Source organism: Homalodisca vitripennis, chromosome 5 (assembly GCF_021130785.1).
Source record: "Homalodisca vitripennis isolate AUS2020 chromosome 5, UT_GWSS_2.1, whole genome shotgun sequence".
NCBI classification, from domain to species: domain Eukaryota; kingdom Metazoa; phylum Arthropoda; class Insecta; order Hemiptera; family Cicadellidae; genus Homalodisca; species Homalodisca vitripennis.
The window spans coordinates 8143387-8162174 of record NC_060211.1 but is presented as its reverse complement, the minus strand read 5'-3'; the positions used below and the strand labels follow the sequence as shown (position 1 = coordinate 8162174).

The following is an 18788-nucleotide window of genomic DNA, read 5'->3' as shown; positions in this document are numbered from 1 at the left end:
CCTTGGATGTTGTAATGTAGCATAGCGGGACATTTATTATCCTTTATTTTTATACTACTGTTTATCTTTTTTCCAGATATTAGATTTCCTTCATTGATGTTTCTACATTTTCTAAAAAACTCTTATCACTATCTAGATTAGGACTACAGATTATAGCAGGAATGCGTGGTGCAGTTGAAGGGGTCACTAGTCCAATTCCAGCAGGGTAGTCAGTGTTTGGAGGAGAATGGGAGGGCCGAGATTCACTTACAACTTGTGGAGTCGTAGTTGCAGTCAGAGTGGAGCGAGAGTATTGCAGTGTTCTCAAAACTTCTTCAGCAATTTTTCTTTTTCCTCTTTTGTTGTAGTGCATACCATGGTTGGTATATAGATGACGTGGTAATAGATGAAGTTCTAGTAGTCTAATGTTTGTGTCCGTATTTGAAATCTTGGTAGTTAGTTCCGTATTTATTGTATCAATTTTACTGTCTAATTCTGGCTTGTCATGACGCATAGGCAAGGTCGCAACAATGAGATTTGTTTTCTTTGTACATTCCATTAACCTTCCAAACTCTTCCAAGATATGCTTTTTTCCAGTGCTTTCAACATTGTTTGTGCCTCCTATTACAAGAATAAAATCATCTTCATTGAAACCACTTGAAAGTTCCTCTACTTCTTTAATTACCCCATTTATCTTTGCACCTGGCCTCACAACTGCAGTTACATTTAAGTTTGTCTTTTGCTGCACTAGATTACTGAGATTTGTCCCATGGCTATCAGCCATTATTAGTAATTTGGATTTTGCAGCCAGAGATACATGAGTATGTGCAGAGATTTTCTTCAATATGTTTACTTTCCTGGTATTACTTACATTTTTGGTTCTTTTACTAAGGGAGTTTATGGTATCAGGAGTGTTGCTAAATTCTTCTTCCTCTTCACTATTGTCCTCAGACAGAACCTCAAAACTGTTTTGGCAATAAATTGTGGAACTATGTTTTTCCATTTGAACTTTTGATGTATGTGTAGGTTTTTGCCAATTCATTGAAAGATTAGAATTAGTCCTGACTTGATCTAAGCATGGAAAGCAGTTTAAACATTTAAGTGTATTTTCTCTTGTATTTTTAAATTTGTTTTCTAGGTCAGTATAATCCTTTTGCATCATAGCTATAACAGTTTTTAGGTTTTCATTTTCTATTTTAGTTTCTTTGAGTTCCCGTATTAGGATTTGGGTTTGAAAGTCTTTTGTATTATGTTCCTCTTGTAGCATAGAAGATATTTCATTTGTTTTCAAACTAATTATTTCATCTTTTTCTATCATACTTTGTTTTAAGCTTATACATTTTTCAGTCAAAGCTTCTACTTGAAAATTCAGATCCATATATCTAGGAGTGTTAACAGCCTTATCTTCAAAATTTATTTCGTCACTTCCTACATTAGATCGGTTTATAGAGCTTTGGAGAACAGGAGTTGAGCACCGTATAGATGCACTATTATTACTTATAGAAACTCTCATTTTTTGTTTTTTATTGATTTCCTCCTCAATCTCTTTTATTGCTAAACAAAAATCTTTGTTATTCATAATTTTTCCCTTTGAAAATTGTTGTTTGCTTTCTCTATAATGAGTCAATTCACTTAAACGACATTTGCCCGTTTCTTTAGTTTTATAGAACATAACATGAAATATGGACATATTTCCCTTTTTTTCAACAGTTTGTATTATAGCAGGCCAGGCTGCATGGCCCCTTATTTTGGCAAAGACAAAATCACCTTCATGGAATTTACTTGCATCCATTTTTAATATTTTTTCCAAGTTTTGTTAATTTAATTTATGCTGTTTAATTTAATTTTGTTAATTTAAATCTGCCTATATTATACAAAATAATCTTGGTTATAAAGCATTAACACCTGGCATATAGCTACTCAATTCACCATATATCAAATGAAAAATAAATAATCTGAGTTTCTCTTATAGGTAAGATATTTGATTATTAATCCAGTGTAAACAAGTGGTTGTCTGCCAGCTATGTTCCACTAGCTTGACCTTGGTTGTTCTTGTTTACTTGTACTCAGATGTTCCAATCAGTGACATGTTATATAAGAAGGTTTATCCCTGACAGAAGACATGAATGAACTGGATACTGGCAACTGTCAAGATACAGTGTTGTTCACAGCCAAGTTCAAGTTCACTGTGTCACAATCAGAACTAATTTATTGTGCTTTTAAAATTATTATCAGTTAATTAATAAATAATTTATGAATTATTATTTTTAAGTATCTGCATGTTGGAATTTTGTTGCATATTTTTAAACAAATGATTAAACAGTTAAATGAACAACTGAAGTTAATGAGTATAAGTTTCCAACATTCAACAGGAAGCAGCTACACTAGTCAAGCAAGTAAGCCATATAATAAAACCAGTATTTAATTTTGTTCCTGGGTACCAATATTGAATTTTAAATGTAAATCTGCATACTAGAAGAAACTTGCAAACAAGAAATATAGCTTCTTTTTGTTCCACAGTTAGATTTAAGCCTCACAACTGTGTTCCAAAACAGGTGGTTTCAAACAGAAAAAATTATGAGTATTGAATTACTTATATTAATCAACTGTCTGTGAAAATAAAATAAACATTTACAAGTCCACTTGGTAAAATAAACTTCACTTGTTAGTTAAAATTAAAATTTGGCACTTACTTATGAATGAAACAAGTAAAAATTTAAATATTTCAGCACTAAAAATGTAGTTTGTTATGCACTAGACAGCTAGCAGAAGACAGCCGTAGATTATACAACTGTTATTTATTTATTATGAACACACATAAATTAATTACTTTGGGCTTATTTCATTAGGCCTATTATACTAAATCCTTCAGATGAAATAACTGAGTGAGTGTTTTTATCATAAGAATAAATTAATGTATTTTCGCGGTCAGATTCCGTTATATGCCCCCAACGCTTAAACTTTTTTCAATTAACATAGAACGTTATAAAACTATGTAGTTGAGTAACAGAACTAACATTCCATCAATCAACAAGCATTTCCAGGTATTGCGATCGGTATTGTTGTCGCTGTTATCTTATCTTTCTCGAGAATCCCGATTACGGCAGGCCGCGCTGCATCACATAATTATTTAAGTTTAGGTTAGTTTAGTTAAATTAGCGTTGGGGGCATAATGTTAGTTTTGTTACTCAACTACATTGTGTTATAACGTTCTAAGTTCATTGAAAAAAGTTTAAGCGTTGGGGGCATATAACAGAATCTGACATATTTTCGCTTAAGGGCGATCTGTTCCTTTTACTCATTTCGGCAAACTATACCTTTATTCAATGATGAAATTGAACTGAAGTAATGTAAGTAGGAAACTTTTAAAACATTAATCAAAATGTCAACACAGCCACAATAGACAGCTAGCAAATTAAAACAACTGAACGTAACAAAAACGACTGCAGCGTGACAACAGGCGGTTCGCGCCACAGGCTTCTAGATATCAGCTACATAAAAATATTGTATACTACATATACAAACTATCACTACGTGAATTATATCGTACATTTCTTGGGCTTTAATTTGATACGTTTTCGATATTATACGTCAATATTTAGCAACAGGATGACCAATATTGGAAAGGCCGATCTAGTCGGCCCTCGGCAATTTTCATCAATACCATCGGGACGATTACATCGGCCCTTGGCACTATGCGGAAACGTTGCTAGGCCGATTAAATCGGCCCTTGGCACTCAAAGGGTTAATGAAAAAATTATAAAAGTTATTAAATAATTAAAGAAAGGTATGATAAGATGGTATTCAAAGTATAGTCAACGTGAATTAATTATATAAAAATGTAGTTATATTCAATACATATGAACTTAACCCTTTGCACGCCAGCCTATTTTCCAAAAGTACTACCCAGAAACGCCAAGGGCATTTTCAGCAGTTTTGCAAGCTTTCACAAAATGTGTCATCACTTTTTTATTTTTGAAACAGATATTGATGATTTCTTTACCATTATTTTGCTTATGAAAAGCTTTTGTTCAGGTAAATTGTAGTTGCATAAAAGTAATTTAAACTTATAAAAAAATAAAAAATTTAGACAAAAAAATTAAAATTTTCAAAAAAGTTTTTTTTTTAGCACAAATAAGTGGTTTCAAAAAATATTTTTGCTTTTTTCCTGTTATATCCTAGTCAACTATATCTACCCCTTAACCTAATTACAAAATTTCAAAAGCCTATCTTATATAGAAGTCCAATTGTGATTTTTTTCACTAAATGTGACACGGGCACAGTTTTTGTAAGTTGCATGGACGTTGTATGTAATGTTACACTATATTCACAAATCAATATTTGACACTATACTAAAATAAATCGGTACTTTGGGATTATACTGACCACACCAGTATGAAGAACACAAAAATATCAATTTATAGAATCAAACATGATACAACGAAAAAACAACTCTTTAATTACAAACTTACAACGATTATCAATTGTTAATGGGGTCAGATTCCGTTATATGCCCCCAACGCTTAAACTTTTTTCAATAAACTTAGAACGTTATCAAACGATGTAGTTGAGTAACAGAACTAACATTCCATCAATTAAACAAGCATTTCCAGGTATTTTGATCAGTATTGTTGTCGCTGTTACCTTATCTTTCTCGAGAATCCCGATTACGGCAGGCCGCACGGCATGATTATTTAAGTTTTTTGCACGGTACATAATTGCCTTTCCATTACAATTCAATTTATATTTCTGATCAGCCGCTCTAGAATTTCATATTTTACTGATAGGTACTATCTCAAGGGATGTTTTTCTTTCGTTGACATCAGCGCGGGCTTCGGTAGCACCTTCGATCGGAGGCACTCGCATTTTGGGTAGCGGAGTGTGATCGAGAATAAAAACAAGTTTTGTGTGTTTTTTTTTTCAATAAAGAGTTTAGTTTTTGTTTGGTAATGTTTGTTTTTGTTGAATTTTTGTGTTTGGAGAAATGTAGGGGTAAAACACGGAAGTACAACAAAGCAACGCACCAGCTGAACGGGCGGCGAGACTCTACAATCACGTTATCTACTAGACCGCTCAACTTTGACCTCTGTCTGAGGATGGAGAAGGGTTTGGGATAAAACAATTCCTGTTTTATACTGACGAAATATTGTTCTACGCTAATCTAGTAATCAGTAGAAGCAAAATGTCAAATAACGATTCATGTCTGGGTGTGGTCGGTATAATTCCAAAGTACCAATAAGGTACGAGTGTGGTCGGTATAATCCCAAAGTACCAATAAATCTAATAAAAGGGGCATAATAAAAATGCCCTAGCAACAAAAGTAATGAGAGAAATTCGTAAACAACGCACAGCAACACGAACGTAACCTCACTCTCAACCAAACAATCCAACAGCTGCGAAGCTTAAATACGACCAAACAAACAGTTTCATATAGGAAATAAACAACTTTGTGGTTTCTAATCGACTATCGATTAGTCAAAATTTCGCGGCAATCAGATGAACTATAAGAAAATTCCAGGCGAAAAAACGTGACGTACCTATATTACGGCCGTTACTCCTCAACTGAAAATCGCCAATGGCCATAATATAGGTACGTTGGCGTGCAAAGGGTTAAATATAAAATTATGTTTTTACACATAACACACAATTTGACTGTATAATCGTGAATAACAATGACTAATATTATTCTGTTTTTGGATTTAAATCATTTTGCAAGATTCAGGGAGGCATAGACTTTTACTAATATCATTTTTTCTGTATCACAAATAAACTTAATATAAAATGTGTTCAAAAACAATGATATTTGTTTGCTTTCGTGGAAACCAAATAAATTGAAAACTTATGTTTTGTTAACTATTTCCTTGGAAACTAGGTGTATTTTAATTAAGTCTTGAGCTTGTCGCACGTTATTTTTAAAGCTCTAGAGCAATTAGATTGAACTGTGATTTGTGTATAGTAGTAAACAAATCGCAGTTCAGTCTAATTGAAAAATAACTACTAAAGAGGGTCGTGAGAAAGTTTAGAAGTTACACAAAGAGGCATTTATCTACCTGCTTGAACGATGGTTCAAACCAAGAAAGAGTTATCCAAGTCTTCGCTATAGGCTTTTATTCTTTTGCTAGAGAGAGCTTCATCTTCAGTAAGGAAAGAGAAAGTCAACCAACTACCAAGGTTTCTTTTTTCGGAAGAGTGGACAGCCCAGTAGAGGATAAAGTAGAAACACTTCTTTATTGAGGTTATTGAAGAAGGCAACAGGAGGACTTAATTTCAACAGTTCCAAATAGTCTTCAAAAAGAGCTCCTTTCGTTGAATCTTAAGTCAGCAGAGAAGAGTCCTCTCACATCAATCCTTGTGAACTTCAACAAGACAGGCTTCCAGAGAGTCTAAGGGAGATCTTCACGCTTTCTTCTGTTTGAAAGAAGACTTCAGGAGAAAAACTCTGAGGTCCATCTTCTTGAACTCTCATTTCCTAAAAGGAGAGCGTCTGGAAAGTGTCCTGGGATGATCTTCACAATCCCTGCATCCAGACGATTCTTTTTAGAATCATCTTGCAACCAATCGGCCACTGAATATACAACTGCAATGTGAGGCGGTGTGTTTGAGTAACAATTCTGGGAACAGTGCTGCGTTTACGAGGTAGAGGATGAACGCTACACTACGTTGCGATGGTCGGGCTGCATAGACATAGGGACACAGGACACACTACCATCAACTTTGAGACACACCGACACGTGTATGAGGACCAAGGAATTGGTTAAAATTCTACAAACAATAAATTATTGTTTCTGTAAGCGATTTACATTTATATAATAAAATGCAAATTTCTATTGTTTTGTGCTGTTAATCATTTTGAGGGGATCTATAATATAATACTTTATAAACAATGCATGTTGGAACACTAGTGCACTAATATTGGAATGGAAGCTGTGAATATAACTTATGAGTGTGTGAATATAAACTTTTATAGACTATCACCCAAAAATCCAGAATATTTAAAGGAACTTTTTAACAATAAAAATACACATCAATCTGATACAGATAAGGTGATAAGGTACTGTTTCTGGTGGGCCACATAAAAGCCTTGGGCAATTCAAGAATGTTCCCAGCTGTATTTTGTAACTATTTTGCCTACTTCAAAAGAAAGAAAAATTTATGTGTGCTATACATTTTTAACCTAATAGTTTAAATAAATCAGAGAAATGTACAAAGATTTATCAATGTTTCTTGTAACAATACACCAAGAAATGTTGAAAATTGTTAAGGGATGACAACTTAATTCATGCAAGAACTTTTTCCGGTTTTCCACTATCAAGCACAGAAGATAAAACACATTACAATTATAAAAATAATTCTTGCTTGGTACAGTTTTTCGTAAGCAAAACAAAACAAAATATTTTACGTAGAACGTTTATTTATAGACATGAGTTGGTAGCTGAATTTTACATACATACATTTATAAATACATTTTAAACCACCAATTTCCACTCAATACAGGATGACACATCTGGAGTGTTTGAGACAACTGCTCAGAACAGCTCATAGAAGACTAAAATGTTTTGTGGGTTACATTTTGGAAACCCGGGAATTTCTTAGTTCACAGGAGTTAAAGTGTATAATGCCTAACTTTTCGTTAAGCTTTTGTTGAACAAAGAGGACAAAAACGTAACATCTTCCTCTCTGTGGATGACTAGGTTCGTAATGGGCAAGAAATATTCTATTTATGTTCAATTTTATGTGTGTATGTAAAGAAGATTAACTTTTAAATTTTGTAAAGATAAGCTTGCTCCTCCTATCCTATCAACCTCTTACATTATAAAAATGAAAAACTATCTTTATATAGTGAAATGTTCAGTGGTACATATTGGTGATGCTCACCACGGTGACATCGTTACCCACTGTGTATTATGTGCATTACGCCACTGTAGCATCAATGGGCTTGAATGTGTGAAAAGAATTATTATCTGGAGCAAATAAACTTCTTATCAGTTATGTATCATTTATGTTTACATCTGTTTTATTTATGCCATTGATGAATCATGCAAGACACATTTATATTTGTATTGCAATAATTGACTAATGTTCTATTTTATCTTACAGATTACAAAAGATTGGGACAACAGGACACTATTTACAAGGAACTATAGTTTATTCCAAAGACGATGTTGGGAAAAAAGTGGTTAGTGATTAATTTTTCAACATTCTGATATTATAACAATCTTTTTTGACTTCTGTGATCAGTCGCATTGTGTTAACCTGAACTATAGTAAATAATTTAGTACTGGTAATAACATCAGTAACTCAAGAACTGACTTGGTTGTGTTAATAGAAGTACATCACTCCAATTGGTATTGGAATTGAGTGAAAAAAAGCCGTAGGATCGAGAATTCTCTAGTAAGAATCGATAAATTGAGTATTAGAATTGTTTCCTGCAGATATAATAGCATGTTTTAGTGTAAAGTTAAGGAAAATTTACATGTCTGCTAGTCAAAATAAAATAACAATTATTGTATATTTTTAAAGTCTGTTCAGAATCAAAAACTCGTGTGTATCAATTTAGTTTCAGTGTCATTTTTGTAATCACAATAAGATAAGCAAACAATATTATATTTGAATGTTATAAACCCCCAGTTCTATTCTTAACCCATTAAAGCCCAAAACTTTTTTTTTCTCAAAATACTTTATTCACTATAAAAAATCAATTATTCCTTATCTAATTTACACTAATATGACAAAAAAAGTATTTATTTTAAACATTTTGGTACTTTTTTAACATGGGTCGTTAACGACCCGTTGGGCTTTAGTAAAACACAATAAAGTGTATATAGTGGAAACTTTATTTACAAACACATTTGAAAGACATGTTAGTTACACAAATGATTAATCTTTGTGGAAATCTGCAAAACAGGTATCATGCAGTGGGACCTCACATCGTTTGCACGCTTTTACAGTTTTATTTTTACATACAACACACCTTCTTCTGCTCTGACCTGTCACTATCAGATGACCTCCATGGTCACTACGGAGTGGGTTTGAAGCTCTCTTCAGTGCTCTTGTAGGGCCAGTTGCCTTAGGAGCGCGTCCAAATTTTTGAAGTAAAGCCTGGACCACACTTCTTGGGAAACTGAGACTGTCCAAAGTAACTCCTTGAGAGTGAGCCAGAAACTAAGAGTTGCTCATCACAACATCAAAAAGCCAGAGAACGATTGGGATATACCACCGTTTTCCACGAACACCTATTCTGTAGTTCGATATATTATTGTCCATTATTATTGTCGACACCTCCCATACTCCTGTTGTATTGCGCAATAAGATATGGCTGAGGAATGGAAACTTTCTTTCTTTCTGTCACTGAATATCTGAATATCTCACACTGAAGGGGTACCTCTCTTCTGAACTCTAAGTCTCCTTTTTCCCAGTTTCGAACGGGGTTCATCTTTTTATTGGGTGCAGGCTTTTCCCGGCTTACTCCCCCCTTTTCAAATTTAGACCCTTCATGTGTGGCATTCGAAACGGGTTTTCCTCTTTCCAGTAGCTTTAGAATATGTAGATATTAGTAAATTATTACCTCTGTCTTCAACGCGTATGTCACTAAGGTCACCACGTTGATCACCTAAATCACCTGGTGTATCTTCAACGTTTTCATTTCCTTCTAATCGAATGTCTGCCTCGGCTTGGAGCTGACGACGGCACACTCGGTCTGGGTCATTAGAATCTTCCTCTCCAGATTCTTCATCTGTGATATTGTGAGGGTCATCATTGTCGGGAGGACTTATATAGATATCACCTGCGGTGTATTCTGATGCAGTGTCTTCCAAGGCTTCTAAGATCTCAGCTAGCGTAAGCGGACTGTCGATCATGAAATAACCCAAAAGTAAAAAATTAAATTAAACATTTTCTGTTGAAAAAGCAGATAACATAAATTTTAATATTGTTTTATGTATAATGTGTATACATATTGATTTCAATTTACCACCGTGCGCTTTTTACTTGCAAACTTGAAAAAAGATTCAATGCTAGGTTTGAGGTTAGGCCTATGCTATGGGCTTGGTCCCAACGGGTCGTTTTCTCCCCACTAATAGTTTGTCATGTAATAGTAAAAAGTCAGTAAGTTTCGTGAATCTCACTAATAAACATTTTGTTTACTACATATATTGATAGTAATATTCACTTATTAGATATATTTTAAAAGGACATGGTATATATAAAACTAACGTGTGAAGTGGAGCAGACATGATGTATTGTGCAACTCTCAATATATCAGATTGCGATTAGTAGTAAGGGTGGGGGAAGAGGTCCCAAACCTTTTCTCAAGGTCAATAGACTAGTACACTCTCAGATAAAAACATCACAGACGGAATAGTACGCTTTACTACAAAATGGTTTACACATATTTAGATGGGTCGAAAACGACCCGTTGGGCTTTAATGGGTTAATGGTAAATAAACAGAAATAGTAGTTCGCAAAATTTATTGTTCTGTAAAAAAATGTAAAAAGTGTTTAGTTTACCATACCTCAGCAAATTTATGAATGTTTCGATTTATATTGTGATACTGTGTATTTTATTTTAGGATTCTTACCCCTTCAAGTATATTCTTGCTGAACCGGGAAAGAAAAGCTCCTCAAAAAACACCAATGAGAAAACCAAACAAGAAGAATATGAGGAGGCCCTGAGGGATCTTCAAGTTTCTTGGCTTTCTAAATTAGGTTTGTCAATTATTGATAATACAGATTAGTTAACAGGATGATGAGTATAGATTATATTCACTGTTGTTAAAACCAATGCTTTACGTTAGGTGATTTAAAAATTTGCTTATTGTGAAGCAATCTTAATACTATTTTATTAAATTGTGTTTTCATGAAAACTCTTCAACTACTGTATAAAATTGATAGACATTGTTGTTGTTGAGGTATATCAGTTTTTGCATAAACATACTTTTCATCATCATAGAAATTTATAGTAAATAAATTGATAATGAAACTATAATATTTTGTATATACAGACAACAGTGAAGCAGCAGAGCAGCTGTACAAGGAGCTATGTACCCGTTATCCTGACCACCTGGCTGTGCACACAGCAATGTTGGCACACCTGGAGCCGGACACAGGGCGGGAGTGGCCCGGTTCTGCCAAGCCACTGAATCCCACCCAGTTGGCTCGTCTGCAGACCGTGGCTCAGACTGTCATCTCCGGTGTGGACGCCACAGAGTTGCTGGTACACCTCGGTACTAAGTCTGATCAGCGGCCGGATGCGCCTAAGATCAAACAGTGAGTTGATATTATTGTTTTAGTGATGGTTAGACAAAGTTGAAAATAACCATTTCACATCAAAAGTAGTGTTTCTTGACAATTCTTGCCGAAAACTCTTTAGGTCAAAAATATTGATAGACCATCCTTTCGTAGTCGTATGGGTAGCCACCGTCTTGAGCAAGACGTCAGAAACCTTGCTTTGCTCTATGCAAGATTTCTGTCCTCTCAGAGCTTAGTGCATAGTGCGCCCTGGTGGATTCGGCTGGATCAGGCTACGTAAATCAACAAAAACACATTCCTTGTAATAATGGTCGTCAGTTATTACAACACTGGCCTTTCACCCAACTGATAAATGGAAAATTGTTGGAAATATTGGTGTTCCATCTCCCATTTTGTTACACTTCTCATGTCTCCTTACAGTGTAGACTAGAGTCAAGCTCAACAGGGTCTTCTTTCCCTTTGATTTTCCCAAGCCCATTCCTTTGGTTTCACTAGGTAGTAGATAGAAACGGAAGGAAGCTTGTTAATCTAATAAATCTATTCAATTTCCATAATAATGTTCGTAATTTGCTAAATGAGTTTTTGTGTCAGTTTTTTCTTGCAAATTAATAGCTCATCCTAGTTCACCTAAGAGTTTCTCTTGTGTGTTTTTCTGTCTTCCTATCCTATAATCTGTTTTTCTATCTCAGCATGTATTATTTTCTGTTCACTGTTCAACTACATATAACAAAAGCCTAGACTTTTTGTAAGCTTTCATCCGTGTTTTAGGTAATTTATTTCATGTTTTACTCAAAAAGACTACACCGTTCTAGTGTAATCTAGGTAACACCTATTAATGTCAATAGACATGTGAAGCAACGTCCACTTGTCGCAAAAGCTGAGCTTCTATAAAGGTGATGGAATACTTCAGCACCATGCCCAGAGCATACAGGATGATGCAAATCACTTTACCTTTCGCTGTCTGCAGCAACTCCCTCATCACTTGGATCATTGAGGTGTATGTGGTCTCATGTCTGCTCACAACGCACTTAACAAAAGGCCGACTGGGTACACAACGGCAGTTGGGAAAGATCCTGTGTAACCAATGGGGTTCACATCGGCGTGAACATGTTAATAAGTATGGTGAAGTTGTTAATCAATATCTGAATCCGTTTGGAATATATCCTGGTGTATCAGGACTTAATATACACCCTAAAATATAAGGGGTTATTTGCCCATACCTTTTGCTAGGAACGTTAGAGATGTTTTATTCATGTTGTTGTGTTTTCTATTGAATAGATCTTTAAAATTATATATCTCAATATAGGGGTTGCAATTTGAAAATTAAAGTTACCCCCCTTTATCTCTCTTTGAAAAGGGAGGAACATTTTTTATACTACCCTGTATATTTTTATACATTGTAATATATGTATAAATTTGAATCTTTTCATTTAGTCCGGTAAAATAAGGATGCAACCTCGGAATGAAAGATAATAAGCTAAAAATGTGCATACGTCTTTATTTTGATGGTATAAAACTTAGCTCAAAAGTCTCATATGATCACGTGTACGCGACTTCAGATATTTAAGGTCAAAGTTCACGAAAATCAGTTTTTTGCAAATATCTCGTTTCCCTTACACTAAATGACTTTTATTTATTTATTGTAAATATCTTAAATATCTGAAGTCGCGTACACGTGTTTATATGAGACTTTTGAGGTAAGTTTTATACCATCGAAATAAAGACATATGCAAATTTTTAGCTTATTATCTTTCATTCCGAGGTTGCATCCTTATTTTGTCTTATTTTACTGAGTTAATTGTAAATATACCGAAATAAAGTAAAACCGTTTGAATGTGTTATAGTAATATTTAATTTCACATAAGGCATAAAAACATTGTGCTTATAGCATATGAAGTTTTTATTTTATTGTTTTAGTTATTTGTGTAAGATTTACATTGTCATGTTTTATTCATGACTCAAATCTCTATTCTGTCTCTATTATCACTATTGGACTAATGTTAGTGGTATTGTTACAGAACAATGGATCGCCAGAAGACTGCACTGATAGATGCGCTTTCACGCTACGGAAGTGTTCAGTGTCGTTTGTTGAAGGCTACTTTAGAAGCGGATGTGCCTAAACCAACCCTTGAAGACATAGACAAAACTTATCTCGAGCTCATGCGCTTTTCAGACAATAACGACAAGGTAACACATTTTCTTTTGTCTTCACTGAGTTAGGATGTCTAACTTAGCCCTTTAAGGACCAACCGTCTGATTTATCGCCGGCGGCGTACTATGCAAAAAGGACCAGTCGTCTGATTTATCGCCGGCGGCGTACTATGCGAAAAGGACCAGCCGTCTGATTTATCGCCGGCGGACTTTTCATATTTTTTAAGGGATATTTTAATCTTCTATATGGAATAAATATACTATTTTTCTATTCCCTGTATGTTCTTACTATGATATCAAATTTTAAACGTCTTTGGAATCATCAGCTTGGTGAAAAAAATATTTTACGGCCATGTTGCATCGTAATGTTGTCAGGGTACTTTGGGATTATACCGACCACACTCAGACATGAATCGTTATTTGACATTTTGCTTCTACTGATTACTAGATTAGCGTAGAACAAATTTCGTCAATATAAAACAGGAATTGTCTTATCGCAAACCCCTCCCCATCCTCAGACAGAGGTCAAAGTCGAACGGTCTAGTAGATAACGTGATTGCAGTCTCGCCGCCCGTTCAGCTGGTGCGTCGCATTGTTGTACTTCCGTGTTTTACCCCTACATTTCTACAAACACAAAAATTCAACAAAAACTAAACTCTTTATTGAAAAAAAACACACAAAACTTGTTTTTATGTACCGTGCAAAAAACTTACAATCATGTGATGCCGCACGGCCTGCCGTAATCGGGATTCTCGAGAAAGATAAGATAACAGCGACAACAATACCGATCACAATACCTGGATATGCTTGTTGATTGATGGAATGTTAGTTATGTTACTCAACTACATCGTTTTATAACGTTCTAAGTTCATTGAAAAAAGTTTAAGCGTTGGGGGCATATAACGGAATCTGACCCCATTAACAATTGATAATCGTTGTAAGTTTGTAATTTTGTAATTAAAGAGTTGTTTTTTTTGTTTCTATAAATGTATATTTTTGTGTTATTCATACCGGTGTGGTCAGTATAATCCCAAAGTACCGAATAATATCCTTAGTAGCCTATAAGGTTTTGTATGTTAGGCTAATGCTGAAAAGTGTGTTTTAACCAGTGTTACAGAAAAATTTAATTAATTTACAAACTTTTTATTTTTTATTCCAGGGCTTTCAAATTTTGTACAGTTATAGAGAATTATATGTTGTAGAACTAATAAATACCATTTCCTCCCACACATAATTTATTCTTATTTTTGGTAGTTATTGAAGAACAAACTCAATTTTTTAATTTTTTTTTCTTTTTTTTATTTGATAAACAGATAAATCAAATTGTTTTTTTGCTATATAATGACTTAAATTTATTTTTTCACAATGAACAATTTAATTATAAACATTTTAAGCCTAAAAACAAATCTGTACAGTAATTAGTTCTGAAGATATGATTTTTCTATCAAACGCTTGAAAAATCGCACATTTTTAATATGCACAGTTCTTGGAGCATGGCCAGAAAAACGCAAAAATTTTCTTTGCACATGTCAAACTTTGGTTTGGTCCTAAAAGGGTTAAATAGAAGGTGTAGCTCAGTACCCCGAAAGAATCCAATTTATAATTACTTAATCTTGAAAATGCATAGGGCCAAAGAGATTATTAAATTAGAAGAAATAATTTGTACCCAGAGCAATCAGCTGACATGCTATAAATATCAATTAAGATTATTGCAACTCACTGATTACTTGGAATTGACAGTAATTTACTTCGTCATTTAAAGAAGCTTATTACAGAGTGTCTGAGTTTACGCAGGAAAATGTTCTATAGCATGTATTTACTTTAATATGTAGTTTTTTTCTAAATTGGAGATATTTTAGTAAGCCGTTATTCTTGTTGATTTAGTTACAGTATTTTATATTGTGATTTTAAAATTGTTTATCGACTCTGGTTTTTGCTATGTTGTTGATGTTATTTAATTTATATATATTTTATTAATTGTTAAATTTTATTTAAACTAATTGACCATGTTTAGTTTGTAAAATTTATCATTTGTTATATTTTTTTCTTGTTTTTGTAAAAAAATGACTATTTTCACTTACTCTATCCTAAATTTGTACCATGATTTACAATTTTGTAAAAAAATATGACTTGCTTTTCTCAAATAAAATGCTAATAAAGGATTGATTATTAATGATATCATAAATCATCATGTGGCTAATTTTTACATATAATTGATCGATTTTAAAATTTAATAATATCTGGACTTGGAATTATGAATAAAGAATGTTTTATTGCCACTAAGCATAAAATTATTCATGCAATAGACAACGGTCACAATATTATTTTCTTTTAACGATACAGACTATATATATCTTTATACTAGTGAGGAGATCGAATGTTTACAAATTACAATATTTGTGATTTGTAAAGGACATTATAATAAATTGTATACATAAACGTCTTCACACATTATTTATAGTTGTGAATGTGAACACTTGCTTATTGAATCTCAGGTGACAGGACAGTTTGTGGTGTGGCACGCTTGTGTTCACCAGCACTACGGACGCATGCTGAAGGTGTTGGCCAAGCTCGCGGAGGACAAGCCTACCAAGGATCTGGAGGAGGCCACAGTGTGGGCGATGAAGCAACTGGGTTGGCAGCACGCGGCCGACTTGCTCTCGTCCACTACTCCAGCACGTTACCCACCTGCCTATCGGCCGTTCTAGCCCTAGTTCACGTGTACAAACTACATATACATAGTCAAATAAAACGTTTTATAAAGTTTGTGCTTTGATTTATGCAGTATTACGGTCGGGAAAGTTTTTTCGTCGAGTTTATTCTGTAACTGGTGCATCGGACGGATATTGTACATAAATATCGTGTACCATTTACATTAAATGAGGCGTTCTTACAGCGGTAACATTTATCAAGAATTAATAAATCAATTTTAGAATCAAGAATGTATTTATAATAATACTTTAAATTAATCCAATTTGTTTGTATTTTACTATGAAATGTAATGAATTATGGTCATTAAGAAAGTTTTTATTAAATATTATCACTTACGTTTACTTTCTGTGTTTTATTTCTGTGATCATCTGTTTTATTTTATCTCTATATTTAATATACAGTATCATAAATTTATTGTAATTATAGGTTTAACTTATCAATTTATAAATTTCATAACTTCAGTGAGTTATAGTTAGACTAAGACTCAAATAGTTTTTGCACACTACTATTGACCTCTGGTAAGTCGTAGGTGGTTGGTCGGCGAATGCACTATTGTGACCTGTATTCTGTAGTTCAGTTTTAATAATTAGTGTTGTTGTTTTTTTTCTAAGTGCATGTTTTGGAGTTACTGAAGTTGACACACAACATGGTGGTTGTAATTCCTGACTTAGATGTGTCACAACACTCTGGTATGGTTTGTTTATTTTAACCTAGTTTGTAAATATGTGTTAGGTTAGATATTTATCTGAAGAAGAGATCAGATTGCAGGTCTCGAAATGTAGTGTTACTGATTTTTTTGTTTCATTGAACGATGGCAAATGTCCGGAAAAATCATGTTTCCTTCACAACAATTTTTCATAACAGCATGTGGCGTATTGTGGAAAGGTCCCATGAATTGTGATGTTTTTGATAGCAACAACGGTTCAGTATTAACCCATTGGCCTTGTATCACCGAACGGTTCCGTGGCAGCTAGTCTGGGCTTAAAATTTATATCACGGAACCGTTCCGTGACAAGTACAGCGCCATCTAAATAATTTTTTTTAACTCCTTTTTCAACCAATTGTTAGTATAAATTAGACTAATATTGTTGTAACACGTAAGAACTGCAATACTACAATTAATTGAAATTTAAATGAATAATAAGTTACTATAAGAATATTAGTGTACTACAAGAGAAAAAAATCAATATTCTTGGAATTTTCAGTATTTAGAAAAACATTTATTCTGACAAACTATGCATATATATATATATAAGTAGATATGAATATGCCGATTCTGGCGCACTTTTGGGACAGTCAGAAAATCAATGTAAAATACTGTCCATTGAACCATAAACAAATCTAAGAAATCTAACAGGAAACCACGAATGTAAAATACTGTCCATTGAACCATAAACAAATCTAAGAAATCTAACAGGAAACCACGAATGTTAAATAACCGAATCTATAGCTGTTTTACTGTTCATTGTAGGCTTCTAATTTCTTAAGCTGTTTTAATGAAAAAATCCAGAAATCTTAATAAAAAATCTATAAACGGAAATAATGAAATTTGCTAACAATCACTCGAGAAGTCGGGGAGAATGTGAGTAAAACCGCATTCTTTTCAAGAGGTTCCTCGTTTAATTTCTCCAAGTGTACTATAAAATCATCGAGGATTTCTGGCTTAAAATCGTAGACAAATTCAACATCCAGATAATGAAAAAATACAGGTAATATCTTTTCATAATAAACGTGTGTATTTAAACCAACAAACCTAATGTATTCTTTGAAAAGGAAAATAATTTTGTCAATGGTTCCAAGAGATAAGTAAAAATTTTTGTTCTTTTTTCTAAATTCTGTAACAAATTTTGTTTGCTTCTTGTCTCCGTATTGTAATTTCATAAGCAGATTATTCAAATATGTTAATTTATTTCGAAATTTCTTAGGCTTAGGTCTTTCGTACAAAATTAAATTACAATCTCTACAAACTAATCTTTTATCAATAATTTCTCCTCTATTATAACACTTGTAACAGTTGGCATTATACTCTTCCATTTTTACAAAAAGAATAAATGGAAGCTATGGAACTAAGTCTGCCGAGATATAAATTTTTCAGCGCAAATGTTTATGTTTATATTTCAACTACCGAGATAAAAAGAAATAATTTCATTCTATTGTACAACTATTTAGGATATTTTGTTTATGATTATAAAGATTATTCCGGAAGAAATCGAGATTTTTCATCGGCGAAAGAGTATATTTTTGAAGTTTTAGAAGGAATGAAAGAGAACAATATGAACATCATTAACTACTGAATTTCTCTAATATCGTTCTTAATCACATCATAGGCTAAAAATTTCTCAGAAACCACAACCACATAACAAATCGCGTTTGTAACAGCTTTTTGAAAATCCATATTGATAATTATATCGTTCTTTGAACTAGAAATATTTGTCAAACTCTTTGTTGTATCAATGACATAAATGGGTCTATTTGCTATAAATTCTTTGGGGTTGTAATACATTTCCATATTTTTGTAGTAAACTTTCTTAATTTCATTAAACATGGCCGCCTGTTAAACATAAAGAATTAGTGAGTGCAGTGAAAAGTGAGTTTTAAAGCTAGAAAAAGATGTCTAGGGAACACAAAATGCTCACCTCAGATTTACATAGAGACTGTGAGTTAAACTAGCAATAAGTTATCACTATATACTCACATAA

At 33.5% G+C, this 18788-nt stretch overlaps 1 protein-coding gene across 1 annotated transcript in view; it reads left to right on the top strand.

Annotated features, from left to right (window-relative positions):
- Positions 1-16432, top strand: part of LOC124363347 (tripeptidyl-peptidase 2-like) — a 28183-nt gene extending 11751 nt beyond the window's left edge. Inside the window, 5 exon segments of the mRNA XM_046818595.1 lie at positions 8077-8155; positions 10548-10683; positions 10980-11244; positions 13245-13413; positions 15873-16432. Coding sequence (XP_046674551.1) covers positions 8077-8155; positions 10548-10683; positions 10980-11244; positions 13245-13413; positions 15873-16085 — 862 coding nt within the window. The 3' untranslated portion in view covers positions 16086-16432.
- The last annotated feature ends 2356 nt before the right edge of the window (positions 16433-18788 follow it).